Genomic DNA, 16,198 nt, shown 5'->3' on the forward strand with positions numbered 1-16,198 from the left:
GCCGGTCAGAGGCGCCGCCGCGTTATTCGGTGCGCTGCTGAGAGCATTGTCGGTCTGCGGTATGTTCGAATTAACTGTCGCAAATGCTTTCGCGTTCGAATTACCGAGCGTTTTCGTCCGTTGAAATACACATAACTTTGACGGGACCAGAGCGTCAGTTCGAATAAACCGGCAGTTCGAATTAAGCGTGTTCGAATTAAGGACATTCGACTGTACGTTCCGGTTAATATTTTCCTGGAAAATACGATTATTCGGCAGCAAAGTTCAGCATTGTGGCGAACTGCGGTCATATGATACGTTCTGCAGCAAAATATCATTCAGGTGCTCATGTGCTTGTGAAGCGCTAAGCAACAGACAGCTTCTCTGCAGTGCTCCATCCCCCCCCCTCCGCGACTTCTCTGCATTGCTCGTTCACCCGAAGCGCGGCAGCAGCAGCGAGCGAATTGACCTTTGCGCTGCCTCGCTTCAACGCGAACTACTAAGCGGAGAAAACAGGCGGACGCCGCGCGCTCGCAGCGCTACGACTCGCCGACATCGTAGCGGAGGTGGGGGCGGATGAGGCGCCAGAAGACTGCGGCGAGAACGAAGGCTTGCGCCCACCGGCTACCTTCACCGAAGCCCTTGCTTGCCTGGAAGCCTTACAAAGCTTCTTTCGCACGAAAGACAACAACAATGGGCCCAAAAGGAGTTGTTCCTGTCCAAGGGTGTGACGCACCAGCAGAAAATACAGTCGAATCTCGATAATTCGACCTCGAAGAGGCCTGAAAATTTGTTCGTATTTAAAGGACTTAATTTTGATGTATTTGTGCACCATAGCGCTACATACGAACGGTACGAGTATATCGTGGCGCGCAAGCACATAGCGAGCAAGGGCCATGGAACTAACTGCCCACGCCGGCCGACGCTCGCATCTCGATAGCGCCCCTTCCACTTCACAACCGTAATCTCTCTCTCGCATCCCGAGGCAGTGAACGAAACTTCAGGGAGTGGGCCGCGCCGGCACGGCGATGCGCGGAGACATTCTCAAAGGTGAGGGAGAAGGGCGGCAGGGAAGCGCATTTGGCCTCGGCAACCCAGTCGCTTCGGTGGCTCCCCTCGCCCTCCCTCTCAACTCCCTCATAGCTCCCTCACCTTCGACTGTCTCCGTGCGCGCCCACCAGCTGCCGCTCCCGCCGTCCCGGCGCCAGCTTCGCCCGCTCCTCGAAGTTCCGTTTTCTGCCGTTAAGCGAGCGTTGGCCGGCGTGGGCAGTTTCGTTGGCCGGACTCGGCCTCCGCGATGTGTCCCTCTGCGCCGCAGCCACAGCATTGGCTGAGACGTCGACACGTACACGCGTGTTCTGGCGCCACGCTAAAACGGCGACCTTACCATTTGAGAGAGGAAATTTTCGCCGCGGTGTTTTTTTGTTTCTTTTTTTTATTTCTCCGCGCAGCGTTCAGGGGGGTCTCCTAAGCTTTTGCTTTATGGCGGTGTCAAAGCATTCCCAGTCGGAGGCACCGTCACGTGATTTGGCGTGCTGCTGAGAGCATTTTCGGTGCGTGGTTATGTTCGAATTAACTGTCGCAAATGCTTTCGCGTTCGAATTACAGAGCGTTATCGCCCATTGGAATACACATAACTTTGACAGGACCACAGCGTCAGTTCGAATTAACGAGATTCAACTGTAACTATGTTTTGCAAGAAATAAGTGTTTTCTGCCCTTGCACCTTAATATGGGCTTCTCAGCTTCAAGTTTTACTGGATTCGGATCGTACGCTTTCCCGGATCGTACATTTATTTTTCGCGTATTTTTCGAAAACGTATGAACGAGGTTCTACTGTACTCTCGTCTCCAGTTGTTTCAGTTTTTAGTTGTCAACAGCATTACATACAATAAATAATGTAAAGAGTGCTTCTTTTTGTTCTTTATCGAATAGACTCCTTTGAGCCTTTGTAGCGTACCGTGTTTACTCGAATCTAACGCACACTTTTTTTCGATAAAACAGGTCCAAAAAGTGCGTGCCCGTTAGAATCGAGTATGACCCTAAATCTGCGTTACCATATAGCTGTCGGCATTTCAAAATGGCCGCCTCGCATACGCGTCGAGCCTAGCTAACGTAGCTTCCTCCGTGTGCTGCAGTACACATGCTTAGGCAATAGTCTACCGTCTGTCTTCACGTTCTCTGCGTCTGCTCCATCAGCATGAAGAACCGAGTTCATCATGATGCTGCATCTAAAAAGAAAGTGATCATGTCTACCGTCTGTCTTCACGTTCTCTGCGTCTGCTCCATCAGTATGAAGAACCGAGTTCATCATGATGCTGCATCTAAAAAGAAAGTGATCATGTGTGCGGAGACAGATGTAAATCGGGCCGCATCACAGGCGTTCGGAGAATCCGAAACTTGCGTGCGGGACTGGTGCAAACAGAAGGAGAGGATTTTCGCCAGCGAAGCAATGCGGAACGGTTGAAGTGGACCGAAGCAGGACGCAAACTGCGACGATCCACTTTGGCGATATGGTTGCCTTGGCCCTATCTTGAAAGCAACCTGCGAAGGGGAAAGTCCGCCGCCCGCCGTGTTTTTCTCACGTTGAAGCAAGAGCCATGCTTGCACAAAGGTCAATTCGCTCGCCGCGCTTCGTCACTCCAGCATTTTGACAGTTCGTTTCCGCGGTCAACAAGCGAGATGTGGTATGTTTACTTGTACGCGCGTGACATTGTGCTTGTTAATTTATTTAGTAAGCAAATGTTTACAAGTTTATACGGCCGATAAAACTGCTATCACTCCATATAGCGGTCTACTAATTAGCTATGACATTCGATGTTTCATCTTTCGGGCGAAGGTGCTACTTTTTTAATTCATCTCATCTTCAGTGCATTGGGAGGAAATCTGTTTTGTCAACTGACAGAAACTTGTATGTCTGTTGGAAAGCATGAGGTGCGTTGTACTGTAAAGGACTTTTTTTTGTCATGGAAAATGGGTGCGCATACAATCGAGGGCGCTGCTAGCAGCTCATCGTAGACCTTGCGCTGTAGGTCATTGTTTGTCAAACTGCAGTATGTGTCCCCAAAAGGCCTATGTCTAGGAATGTGCACTGATGAGCATTGGTCTTTAGTGAAGCACAAGCAGTACACCTATTCTTGAATTTTCAGACGCATCCTACTAATGCACCTTCTCTCTTAAATATATATATATATATATATATATATATATATATATATAAGAAGGACGTGGTAGCACAGTGCTGTCTGCATTTTCTGATGATTCATAAGAATTAGAAAGTAATAAATATGTGTATCTTGTGCAGTCAGTACTGCTTTGTTTTGCATACCAAAAAATTCAATCAGGGGGTGGAGCCCACGCACAACTTCATTATTGACTGCATGCATTACGAGGAAGGAGAATTCCTGAACAGAGCACAAAGGCAGCAATTTTGTATAGGATTGACAGCATGGAACTTAAATATGTTCGGAAAGATCACTCAAGCTGTCATTGACTGGCATCAAATATTTAAAACCTCCACATCAGACAAGTGTGCTCTGAAGTAGAAGTTGGCTAAACTTGCTTGCAAGTTGTGCCCCGAGAGCGTGTCTGCAGCTGGACCTCTATCGTTTTTCCGCAAGCCTGCTGGTCGTGATGTTGTCTTTGGTCCTCTTCCCAACGCAGCCCGAAGGCCGCACAGTGGTGCAGCAGGAAGAAGAGATGCAAGCACTCGTGCAGAGGCTGCGGGAAATAAGATATTCCCGCAAGCGAGAGCTTCACAGGTTGAGAAGCGTGGAAGCAGACCTCTGCCACAGGTTGGACGAGCCTGTATTTGTGTTCGGCAACGGGGGCTCTGTACCATCGCAACAGGAGCTGCACGAGCTGCAGGAACATCTGCATGCTCTCGAACAGAAAAAGGTCTGCATCCAGTACTAGTTCTTGTTTCTCCTTGGTGTTCACGTATCAGAGTTCATTTATTGTTCCCCTCTGTCGTGAATTACGGTCCTGATAAATGAATGAAAGGTGACTTTATTTTATCTTAAAGTGCTGGAGATTCCACTGAAAGAAAGTTAAGGTGCCAGGGGAATACTTTATTTGCTAGTGGGTCTCCATAAAAACATAGTAATTCAATATCAAGATACTGTGCCAAATTTGATGTCATGTCTTTTCATAAATAAGAATTGAATGACTAGCTCAAAGCATGTGAACGAGTTAGTTATCGGCTACAAGATATCGGAAAGGAGAAATGATTCTTTTACCATTGCCAACAGAATGCGGCACGTCGAATATTGCGTCATACACGGCAGTGCTTTTTGCCAGGTTGTCTATCGATATTTGGCACACTGGACTGAGTTGCGGCCACATAGGGTAAGCAGAGGGTTCATGTCACCTGCATCTGCAAGTCCTAGGTGTCTAAATGAATGAAATAAATGTTAGAGCTTTAAAGTGCAGAAATAAAATAAAAATTAAGAGAATGTAGATATTTTATCAGGCTACAATTCTTTTTATAAGCAACAAAGTAAGTATATTTTCCTGATTGTAGTTGGAAAATATGTATTATATTCTTGAGGTGAAGTTTTGTGCATATTGCAGTTCAGCCAGCAGAATATATACCAAATTTTAGCACTAACTATTATTCTGTAGTCTGGTAGGTTGCTCACAGCACAGGCTTCATCATTTGTTGTGAATAAGCACATAATAAAAGGTTGATTAGGTTCAAATTTATTTATTTATGCATACATGAAAATATATTTGGTGTTACAGAAGGATGTCCCAGAGCACAAGGGACCTCCTGTCATGTAGTTATATAAAAAGTTAAGTGAAATAAAAGAGCATTTCAACAGCAAAAAATACAATACATTTCTAATAATTATTACAGCAATGAACAGAAGAAACACTAACAGAAAATAAAATATAAAGCAGATCATCAAATGCATGGTGCAGTGCAGAGTATTATATGTTGATAAGAAAAGATTCTTCTTTTTTCAACTGGCGGTAATGAATACATGTTTTTATGTGTGATTGTAGGTTATTTGAAATTTAACAGCAGTAAAGGCAGCTGTCTGCCTTCCATAATTAGTGTGTATTTCTGGCAACCAGAAATTTTTATTACGAGAGAATCTAGTTGGATTTTTGTTTATGGGAGGAGTTTTACCTAAGGTGTTAAATGGAATTAGATGATTTACAGTTACAAAGAAATAAACCACGAGATTTACCAGTTTTTGCATTGATAGAAAGTTGTGAGTGAGAAGGTGCGACACATTGCCATAGTAAGGACTGAAGGTAAGTATTCAAATGGCTCGATTTCCAATGTGTCGTAGTGGCATTAGATAGGTGTTTTAGGTGTTTCTCCATGTCGAGATACAATAATTAAAATGACTGTGAAAGAAAGCAAAGTATAATTTCGTCAAAGTTGACTCAGTGAAATAATGCCGAGATTTGAGAAATATTCTTATCCCACAGACGGACTTCAGTCTTAGAAAAGCAGTGTGGCCCTTGTACTTCAAGTTGGAATGCAATGTTACTCGGAGAAATGAACATTGGGCTACTGCAGGAATGGAATGATTGATAAAGTTAAAGGGCCCTTCATCTGGCCCTGTCTGAAATTTTGTATCTACACTGCAAGTTAAGCTCATGAGGGATCTGAAAGAAGGTTTCAAATGGGTTCATGTTTGTGGGAGAAATTGGAATGTTGAATTGCATTGCTGCCATGAGGGTGAACTTCACTACCAAAGATCTCTTCCTTTGCCCTGAATAGCGTCCCTACATTCCTTCCCTGCCTTCTTCCACGCAAAGGCCAGTAAAACAAAGCAAGATGTCACTTTCATTGAGGTGGAGAATTCGCAGGCAGCTTTAGAAGAAAGCATCCTTAATACTCCAAGATATTGTGCAATAATGCTTCCTGGAGCATAGCTTCTTCGGTGTCGTGGCTGAGTACTTTGAACAGCCTTATGAATTTCTCTGTCCTGCTCCGATAAATATTCCAAATTTTGCTATAAAATGAATAAATTGTATAGGCATTTAATAAGCTTTTCTATTCACAGTCAAATCTTAGGTACTCGTGCACACGTAATTATCTGTTGCTATGGCAGCATTCTGCCTCACATGAACATGCTCCAGATCATTCAGCAAATTTCTCTAAATGTATGGACTTTTTCAAAACATTTACCAGAAGATTGGCTAAATTGCACAAACGCTGCAGTGAACATGCTACAGCTTTTTGCTGCCAGTCTGCTCTGACAGACACCCATCTCTTCCATGCTGACCTGTGGCCCTGTTTGTTCCAGGCCCTACGAACTTGTGAATTTGGGGCCCTTCAAAGAGAGATAGTTGCTCAGCTACACTTGGTTGGAGCTGTGCCTGACATGCAGTTCGAGCAAGAAATTGTGGACAACCCTGAGACCTTCATCTTGTCCTTGCAGAACCTTGAAAATGCTGGCGACTATCTTCAGAGGGTGAGTTACATTTACCAGCTTAGATGCACAGAGACTATAGGGGCTCTCTCCCTTCGATGTCTTTACTTTCTTACTGAAATGAAGCTGGAACTTCCATTTCATTTTCAATTATTCTTGTGCCAAACCAAATCACGCCAGTAACAATGGTGGCATGGCAGCGTCTACATCAATGACAAAAAGGTGGAAGAAATAGAAAATGAAATGCACCTTAAGATTTTGTGGCCTCTGGTGCTCGTATTTTTGTGAAGCAGCGGATCTGTTACAATGTTGATTGCATGGCATAACTGTGCACATGAAGCTGGCGACAAGCAGTAAAAGCTGTTTGAAATGGCAGCTTTACAAAGCCACATGCCTCCATACACTTAATGGAATGCAACAGCAACATAACTGTTTGTCTTTTTACAGTGAGGAAAATACAGTGCCAAAGAAGTTCCAAAAGCAAGACACTAGCAGTGCAACACTCTGCATGAAAGTAAAGGGGGGACACTGGGACAAGTACTTTTCTTTTGTGCTGCGTTTTTAACAGCAGAGCTGTTTAAGCCAACCGGCGAAAATAGGCGGACGCCGCGCGCACGCAGCGCTACGACTCGCCGACATCGTAGCGGAGGTGGGGGCGGATGAGGCGCCAGAAGACTGCGGCGAGAACGAAGGCTTGCGCCCACCGGCTACCTTCACCGAAACCCTTGCTTGCCTGGAAGCCTTACAAAGCTTCTTTCGCACGAAAGACTACAACAATGGGCCCAAAAGGAGTTGTTCCTGTCCAAGGGTGTGACGCACCAGCAGAAAATACAGTCGAATCTCGATAATTCGACCTCGAAGAGGCCTGAAAATTTGTTCGAATTTAAAGGACTTATTTTTGATGTATTTGTGCACCATAGCGCTACGTACGAACGGTACGAGTATATCGTGGCGCGCAAGCACATAGCGAGCAAGGGCCATGGAACTAACTGCCCACGCCAGCCGACGCTCGCATCTCGATAGCGCCCCTTCCACTTCACAGCCGTAATCTCTCTCTCTCGCATCCCGAGGCAGTGAACGAAACTTCAGGGAGTGGGCCGCGCCGGCACGGCGACGCGCGGAGACAGCCTCAAAGGTGAGGAAGAAGGGCGGCAGGGAAGCGCATTTGGCCTCGGCAACCCAGTCGCTTCAGTGGCTCCCCTCGCCCTCCCTCTCAACTCCCTCGTAGCTCCCTCACCTTCGACTGTCTCCGTGCGCGCCCACCAGCCGCCGCTCCCGCCGTCCCGGCGCCAGCTTCGCCCGCTCCTCGAAGTTCCGTTTTCTGCCGTTGAAGCGAGCATTGACCGGCGTGGGCAGTTTCGTTGGCCGGACTTGGCCTCCGCAATGTGTCCCTCTGTGCCGCAGCCACAGCGTTGGCTGAGACGTCGACACGTACACGCGTGTTCTGGCGCCACGCTGAAACGGCGACCTTACCATTTGAGAGAGGAAATTTTCGCCGCGGTATTTGTTTGTTTCTTTTTTTATTTCTCCGCGCGGCATTGAGGGGGGTCTCCTAAGCTTTTGCTTTATGGCGGTGTCGGAGCATTGCCAGTCGGAGGCACCGCCACGTGATTTGGCGTGCTGCTGAGAGCATTTTCGGTGCGTGGTTATGTTCGAATTAACTGTCGCAAATGCTTTCGCGTTCGAATTACAGAGCGTTATCGCCCATTGGAATACACATAACCTTGACAGGACCACAGCGTCAGTTCGAATTAACGAGATTCAACTGTAACTATGTTTTGCAAGAAATAAGTGTTTTCTGCCCTTGCACCTCAATATGGGCTTCTCAGCTTCAAGTTTTACTGGATTCGGATCGTACACTTTCCCGGATCGTACTTTTATTTTTCGCGTATTTTTCGAAAACGTATGAACGAGGTTCTACTGTACTCTCGTCTCCAGTTGTTTCAGTTTTTAGTTGTCAACAGCATTACATACAATAAATACAGTAAAACCTCGATAATTCGAAGGTCGCCGGACCGCGAAAATTCTTCGAATTAAGCGTATTTTTGAATTAACCGAAATGAATAATAAAAAAAAGAAAACAAGCAAGAACTTGCCGCAAAAAGAAATCACCTTTATTTTCCATGTCCGAGAAAAATTACTCAAAGTAATCACCGATGCGGATTACTTGGCGCGCTGGTTCGCCGCCCCTAGTGCCATGCTCTCCAGCTGGCTCAAAAAACATAGCATACAAATATCATCCGCACTGCACTCAACAAAGTTGCGGACGATGTTCACGGAATCGATAACTGCCACGAAAGCGGGCGTGGTGGTGCTTGACTCCAGAAATTTGGACTTGCTGGATATTCCGGACTTCAAAAATGCACCATCAGGGTTCCCATTGAGTTCATGCATTTTCGCACCCAATTTTTCGGACGAATTGAGACCCCAAAGTTCGATTTTGCGGACTAAGTCGCTCTTTCCGAGCCGCGCTACCCAATCTAGGAGGCCGCCATGTTGGATTTTGCACTGGCTTGAATTCCAGTGGCTCACTGTATAGCCTCCAAGATTGGAACGCGCGCTATCAATAGAGAGCTCGCGCAATCCTCCAGTCTCGGAGGTCATGCCCGCTCTTCCTTGGCTGACAAAACGCTTCAGAGTACTGCACTTTTTCTTTTTTCTTAGTATATGCGCTCAGCACTACCGTTGTAACCATTTATTGTGGGATGTTTTTTTTTTATTGCGACAGCAATTATATGGACACTTCAAGCGGATTTTCACCGTCGGCGTCGCCGCCCTGAGGATCCATACAAAGTCCAAAGGCGATAAAATCATCGCCGCGCGCCCGCCGTGTGTGCGAGTGACAGCGCGCGGGGGACGCGCGCTTTCATGGAGAGCGAACGCACGGCGGAGCGTAAACGCGACTTCCTCCCTCGTGCGAAAGGCTGTGGGGGTATGAGAAGGAGGAGGGGGGGGGGGGGCGACTTCTACTCTTCTAACAACTGACTACTTAGCGCCGGAGCGGTTTCTCGCGCGCACCGTATCTTGAAAGCGATCTCCAGACGGCTCTGACCTTTTGTATGCGCTGTTCAGTTGTATGCGCTGTATGTGCCGCTCAGTTTCCGTTGAAGCGATGACCGCACGAACCTTCGCTCGCTGCGGGCTGCGGCGGCCGCGCTCGCTCGTGCGCGCTGACACCACACGTGTTAATTCAGTGAGTTTTTTTTTTTTTCCCTCAAGTTTCGGTTCCTATTTTGAACGTGGCGTGTACACTGAGCAGGTGTCTCGGAGACCCATGTCTCGGTGATCGGCGCTACCTCCTGTACCTTCGCGAGAGCTAAGCGGTGCGAAGCTCGTTTCTTGGATCTCCATGGCGAACTCCGTTGGCGGAGATCGCCAACGTGGTGCCGTTCGTGTCGACTGTACACGGAGACGATATCATTGCTGCGCAAATCCAAGCAAGTCGATCCCCTCCAAGCGCAGTATGAGGCAGGGCATTATTAGAGATTTTTTTTAAGCCGCACTAATAACTTTTTTTTTCGGCCGAACGAGTTTTCCGGACTATTTTTCAGTCCCCACGAGCTCGGAAAATCGGTTGGCGACTGTACGGAGCGTGCTAACCTAACCGCCGCACGTTGCTACTAGCCAGAAACTTCGAATTATCCGAATAGAGCCGCGCGGGCCATTCAAATTATCCGGTAGAATTTGTATTGAGAATGACGGGACCGCTCAAATTCTTCGAATTAACCGAAATTTCGAATTAACCGAGTTCGAATTATCGAGGTTTTACTGTAATGTAAAGAGTGCTTCTTTTTGTTCTTTATCGAATAGACTCCTTTGAGCCTTTGTAGCGTACCGTGTTTACTCGAATCTAACGCACACTTTTTTTCGATAAAACAGGTCTAAAAATTGCGTGCGCGTTAGAATCGAGTACAACCCTAAATCTGCGTTACCATATAGATGTCCGCATTTCAAAATGGCCGCCTCGCATACGCGTCGAGCCTAGCTAACGTAGCTTCCTCCGTGTGCTGCAGTACACATGCTTAGGCAATAGTCTACCGTCTGTCTTCACGTTCTCTGCGTCTCCTCCATCAGCATGAAGTACCGAGTTCATCATGATGCTGCATCTAAAAAGAAAGTGATCATGTGTGCAGAGACAGATGTAAATCGGGCCGCATCACGGGCGTTTGGAGAATCCGAAACTTGCGTGCGGGACTGGTGCAAACAGAAGGAGAGGATTTTCGCCAGCGAAGCAATGCGGAACGGTTGAAGTGGACCAAAGCAGGACGCAAACTGCGACGATCCACTTTGGCGATATGGTTGCCTTGGCCCTATCTTGAAAGCAACCTGCGAAGGGGAAAGTCCGCCGCCCGCCGTGTTTTTCTCACGTTGAAGCAAGAGCCATGCTTGCACAAAGGTCAATTCGCTCGCCACGCTTCGTCACTCCAGCATTTTGACAGTTCGTTTCCGCGGTCAACAAGCGAGATGTGGTATGTTTACTTGTACGCGCGTGACATTGTGCTTGTTAATTTATTTAGTAAGCAAATGTTTACAAGTTTATACGGCCGATAAAACTGCTATCACTCCATATAGCGGTCTACTAATTAGCTATGACATTCGATGTTTCATCTTTCGGGCGAAGGTGCTACTTTTTTAATTCATCTCATCTTCAGTGCATTGGGAGGAAATCTGTTTTGTCAACTGACAGAAACTTGTATGTCTGTTGGAAAGCATGAGGTGCGTTGTACTGTAAAGGACTTTTTTTTTGTCATGGAAAATGGGTGCGCATACAATCGAGGGCGCTGCTAGCAGCTCATCGTAGACCTTGCGCTGTAGGTCATTGTTTGTCAAACTGCAGTATGTGTCCCCAAAAGGCCTATGTCTAGGAATGTGCACTGATGAGCATTGGTCTTTAGTGAAGCACAAGCAGTACACCTATTCTTGAATTTTCAGACGCATCCTACTAATGCACCTTCTCTCTTAAATATATATATATATATATATATATATATATATATATATATATATAAGAAGGACGTGGTAGCACAGTGCTGTCTGCATTTTCTGATGATTCATAAGAATTAGAAAGTAATAAATATGTGTATCTTGTGCAGTCAGTACTGCTTTGTTTTGCATACCAAAAAATTCAATCAGGGGGTGGAGCCCACGCACAACTTCATTATTGACTGCATGCATTACGAGGAAGGAGAATTCCTGAACAGAGCACAAAGGCAGCAATTTTGTATAGGATTGACAGCATGGAACTTAAATATGTTCGGAAAGATCACTCAAGCTGTCATTGACTGGCATCAAATATTTAAAACCTCCACATCAGACAAGTGTGCTCTGAAGTAGAAGTTGGCTAAACTTGCTTGCAAGTTGTGCCCCGAGAGCGTGTCTGCAGCTGGACCTCTATCGTTTTTCCGCAAGCCTGCTGGTCGTGATGTTGTCTTTGGTCCTCTTCCCAACGCAGCCCGAAGGCCGCACAGTGGTGCAGCAGGAAGAAGAGATGCAAGCACTCGTGCAGAGGCTGCGGGAAATAAGATATTCCCGCAAGCGAGAGCTTCACAGGTTGAGAAGCGTGGAAGCAGACCTCTGCCACAGGTTGGACGAGCCTGTATTTGTGTTCGGCAACGGGGGCTCTGTACCATCGCAACAGGAGCTGCACGAGCTGCAGGAACATCTGCATGCTCTCGAACAGAAAAAGGTCTGCATCCAGTACTAGTTCTTGTTTCTCCTTGGTGTTCACGTATCAGAGTTCATTTATTGTTCCCCTCTGTCGTGAATTACGGTCCTGATAAATGAATGAAAGGTGACTTTATTTTATCTTAAAGTGCTGGAGATTCCACTGAAAGAAAGTTAAGGTGCCAGGGGAATACTTTATTTGCTAGTGGGTCTCTATAAAAACATAGTAATTCAATATCAAGATACTGTGCCAAATTTGATGTCATGTCTTTTCATAAATAAGAATTGAATGACTAGCTCAAAGCATGTGAACGAGTTAGTTATCGGCTACAAGATATCGGAAAGGAGAAATGATTCTTTTACCATTGCCAACAGAATGCGGCACGTCGAATATTGCGTCATACACGGCAGTGCTTTTTGCCAGGTTGTCTATCGATATTTGGCACACTGGACTGAGTTGCGGCCACATAGGGTAAGCAGAGGGTTCATGTCACCTGCATCTGCAAGTCCTAGGTGTCTAAATGAATGAAATAAATGTTAGAGCTTTAAAGTGCAGAAATAAAATAAAATTAAGAGAATGTAGATATTTTATCAGGCTACAATTCTTTTTATAAGCAACAAAGTAAGTATATTTTCCTGATTGTAGTTGGAAAATATGTATTATATTCTTGAGGTGAAGTTTTGTGCATATTGCAGTTCAGCCAGCAGAATATATACCAAATTTTAGCACTAACTATTATTCTGTAGTCTGGTAGGTTGCTCACAGCACAGGCTTCATCATTTGTTGTGAATAAGCACATAATAAAAGGTTGATTAGGTTCAAATTTATTTATTTATGCATACATGAAAATATATTTGGTGTTACAGAAGGATGTCCCAGAGCACAAGGGACCTCCTGTCATGTAGTTATATAAAAAGTTAAGTGAAATAAAAGAGCATTTCAACAGCAAAAAATACAATACATTTCTAATAATTATTACAGCAATGAACAGAAGAAACACTAACAGAAAATAAAATATAAAGCAGATCATCAAATGCATGGTGCAGTGCAGAGTATTATATGTTGATAAGAAAAGATTCTTCTTTTTTCAACTGGCGGTAATGAATACATGTTTTTATGTGTGATTGTAGGTTATTTGAAATTTAACAGCAGTAAAGGCAGCTGTCTGCCTTCCATAATTAGTGTGTATTTCTGGCAACCAGAAATTTTTATTACGAGAGAATCTAGTTGGATTTTTGTTTATGGGAGGAGTTTTACCTAAGGTGTTAAATGGAATTAGATGATTTACAGTTACAAAGAAATAAACCACGAGATTTACCAGTTTTTGCATTGATAGAAAGTTGTGAGTGAGAAGGTGCGACACATTGCCATAGTAAGGACTGAAGGTAAGTATTCAAATGGCTCGATTTCCAATGTGTCGTAGTGGCATTAGATAGGTGTTTTAGGTGTTTCTCCATGTCGAGATACAATAATTAAAATGACTGTGAAAGAAAGCAAAGTATAATTTCGTCAAAGTTGACTCAGTGAAATAATGCCGAGATTTGAGAAATATTCTTATCCCACAGACGGACTTCAGTCTTAGAAAAGCAGTGTGGCCCTTGTACTTCAAGTTGGAATGCAATATTACTCGGAGAAATGAACATTGGGCTACTGCAGGAATGGAATGATTGATAAAGTTAAAGGGCCCTTCATCTGGCCCTGTCTGAAATTTTGTATCTACACTGCAAGTTAAGCTCATGAGGGATCTGAAAGAAGGTTTCAAATGGGTTCATGTTTGTGGGAGAAATTGGAATGTTGAATTGCATTGCTGCCATGAGGGTGAACTTCACTACCAAAGATCTCTTCCTTTGCCCTGAATAGCGTCCCTACATTCCTTCCCTGCCTTCTTCCACGCAAAGGCCAGTAAAACAAAGCAAGATGTCACTTTCATTGAGGTGGAGAATTCGCAGGCAGCTTTAGAAGAAAGCATCCTTAATACTCCAAGATATTGTGCAATAATGCTTCCTGGAGCATAGCTTCTTCGGTGTCGTGGCTGAGTACTTTGAACAGCCTTATGAATTTCTCTGTCCTGCTCCGATAAATATTCCAAATTTTGCTATAAAATGAATAAATTGTATAGGCATTTAATAAGCTTTTCTATTCACAGTCAAATCTTAGGTACTCGTGCACACGTAATTATCTGTTGCTATGGCAGCATTCTGCCTCACATGAACATGCTCCAGATCATTCAGCAAATTTCTCTAAATGTATGGACTTTTTCAAAACATTTACCAGAAGATTGGCTAAATTGCACAAACGCTGCAGTGAACATGCTACAGCTTTTTGCTGCCAGTCTGCTCTGACAGACACCCATCTCTTCCATGCTGACCTGTGGCCCTGTTTGTTCCAGGCCCTACGAACTTGTGAATTTGGGGCCCTTCAAAGAGAGATAGTTGCTCAGCTACACTTGGTTGGAGCTGTGCCTGACATGCAGTTCGAGCAAGAAATTGTGGACAACCCTGAGACCTTCATCTTGTCCTTGCAGAACCTTGAAAATGCTGGCGACTATCTTCAGAGGGTGAGTTACATTTACCAGCTTAGATGCACAGAGACTATAGGGGCTCTCTCCCTTCGATGTCTTTACTTTCTTACTGAAATGAAGCTGGAACTTCCATTTCATTTTCAATTATTCTTGTGCCAAACCAAATCACGCCAGTAACAATGGTGGCATGGCAGCGTCTACATCAATGACAAAAAGGTGGAAGAAATAGAAAATGAAATGCACCTTAAGATTTTGTGGCCTCTGGTGCTCGTATTTTTGTGAAGCAGCGGATCTGTTACAATGTTGATTGCATGGCATAACTGTGCACATGAAGCTGGCGACAAGCAGTAAAAGCTGTTTGAAATGGCAGCTTTACAAAGCCACATGCCTCCATACACTTAATGGAATGCAACAGCAACATAACTGTTTGTCTTTTTACAGTGAGGAAAATACAGTGCCAAAGAAGTTCCAAAAGCAAGACACTAGCAGTGCAACACTCTGCATGAAAGTAAAGGGGGGACACTGGGACAAGTACTTTTCTTTTGTGCTGCGTTTTTAACAGCAGAGCTGTTTAAGCCAACCGGCGAAAATAGGCGGACGCCGCGCGCACGCAGCGCTACGACTCGCCGACATCGTAGCGGAGGTGGGGGCGGATGAGGCGCCAGAAGACTGCGGCGAGAACGAAGGCTTGCGCCCACCGGCTACCTTCACCGAAACCCTTGCTTGCCTGGAAGCCTTACAAAGCTTCTTTCGCACGAAAGACTACAACAATGGGCCCAAAAGGAGTTGTTCCTGTCCAAGGGTGTGACGCACCAGCAGAAAATACAGTCGAATCTCGATAATTCGACCTCGAAGAGGCCTGAAAATTTGTTCGAATTTAAAGGACTTATTTTTGATGTATTTGTGCACCATAGCGCTACGTACGAACGGTACGAGTATATCGTGGCGCGCAAGCACATAGCGAGCAAGGGCCATGGAACTAACTGCCCACGCCAGCCGACGCTCGCATCTCGATAGCGCCCCTTCCACTTCACAGCCGTAATCTCTCTCTCTCACATCCCGAGGCAGTGAACGAAACTTCAGGGAGTGGGCCGCGCCGGCACGGCGACGCGCGGAGACAGCCTCAAAGGTGAGGAAGAAGGGCGGCAGGGAAGCGCATTTGGCCTCGGCAACCCAGTCGCTTCAGTGGCTCCCCTCGCCCTCCCTCTCAACTCCCTCGTAGCTCCCTCACCTTCGACTGTCTCCGTGCGCGCCCACCAGCCGCCGCTCCCGCCGTCCCGGCGCCAGCTTCGCCCGCTCCTCGAAGTTCCGTTTTCTGCCGTTGAAGCGAGCATTGACCGGCGTGGGCAGTTTCGTTGGCCGGACTTGGCCTCCGCAATGTGTCCCTCTGTGCCGCAGCCACAGCGTTGGCTGAGACGTCGACACGTACACGCGTGTTCTGGCGCCACGCTGAAACGGCGACCTTACCATTTGAGAGAGGAAATTTTCGCCGCGGTATTTGTTTGTTTCTTTTTTTATTTCTCCGCGCGGCATTGAGGGGGGTCTCCTAAGCTTTTGCTTTATGGCGGTGTCGGAGCATTGCCAGTCGGAGGCACCGCCACGTGATTTGGCGTGCTGCTGAGAGCATTTTCGGTGCGTGGTT

The 16,198-nt window shown here is 45.9% G+C and overlaps 2 protein-coding genes across 2 annotated transcripts in view; both read left to right on the top strand.

Annotated features, from left to right (window-relative positions):
• The window catches only part of LOC119437302 (uncharacterized), a 32,656-nt gene extending 26,070 nt beyond the window's left edge, over positions 1-6,586 (top strand). The window contains exons 7-8 of the mRNA XM_049660423.1: positions 3,642-3,875; positions 6,245-6,586. Coding sequence (XP_049516380.1) covers positions 3,642-3,875; positions 6,245-6,553 — 543 coding nt within the window. The 3' untranslated portion in view covers positions 6,554-6,586. The remainder of the gene's footprint in view (positions 1-3,641; positions 3,876-6,244) is intronic.
• On the top strand, positions 3,333-14,776 carry LOC119442507 (uncharacterized). The gene is made up of 3 exons (XM_037707413.2): positions 3,333-3,549; positions 11,729-12,056; positions 14,425-14,776. The coding sequence occupies exons 2-3, from the start codon at positions 11,793-11,795 to the stop codon at positions 14,731-14,733; spliced, it is 573 nt and encodes a 190-aa protein (XP_037563341.2). The 5' UTR covers positions 3,333-3,549; positions 11,729-11,792; the 3' UTR covers positions 14,734-14,776.
• The last annotated feature ends 1,422 nt before the right edge of the window (positions 14,777-16,198 follow it).

Source organism: Dermacentor silvarum, chromosome 1 (genome assembly GCF_013339745.2).
Source record: "Dermacentor silvarum isolate Dsil-2018 chromosome 1, BIME_Dsil_1.4, whole genome shotgun sequence".
In the NCBI taxonomy this organism is placed as follows: Eukaryota; Metazoa; Arthropoda; class Arachnida; order Ixodida; family Ixodidae; genus Dermacentor; species Dermacentor silvarum.

Coding starts and splice junctions, on each gene's coding strand:
- LOC119442507 (XM_037707413.2), top strand. CDS start 11,793: ATGTTGTCTTTGGTCCTCTTCCCAACGCAGCCCGAAGGCCGCACAGTG. Junction 12,057..14,424: donor ATGCTCTCGAACAGAAAAAG/GTCTGCATCCAG, acceptor TGTTTGTTCCAG/GCCCTACGAACTTGTGAATT.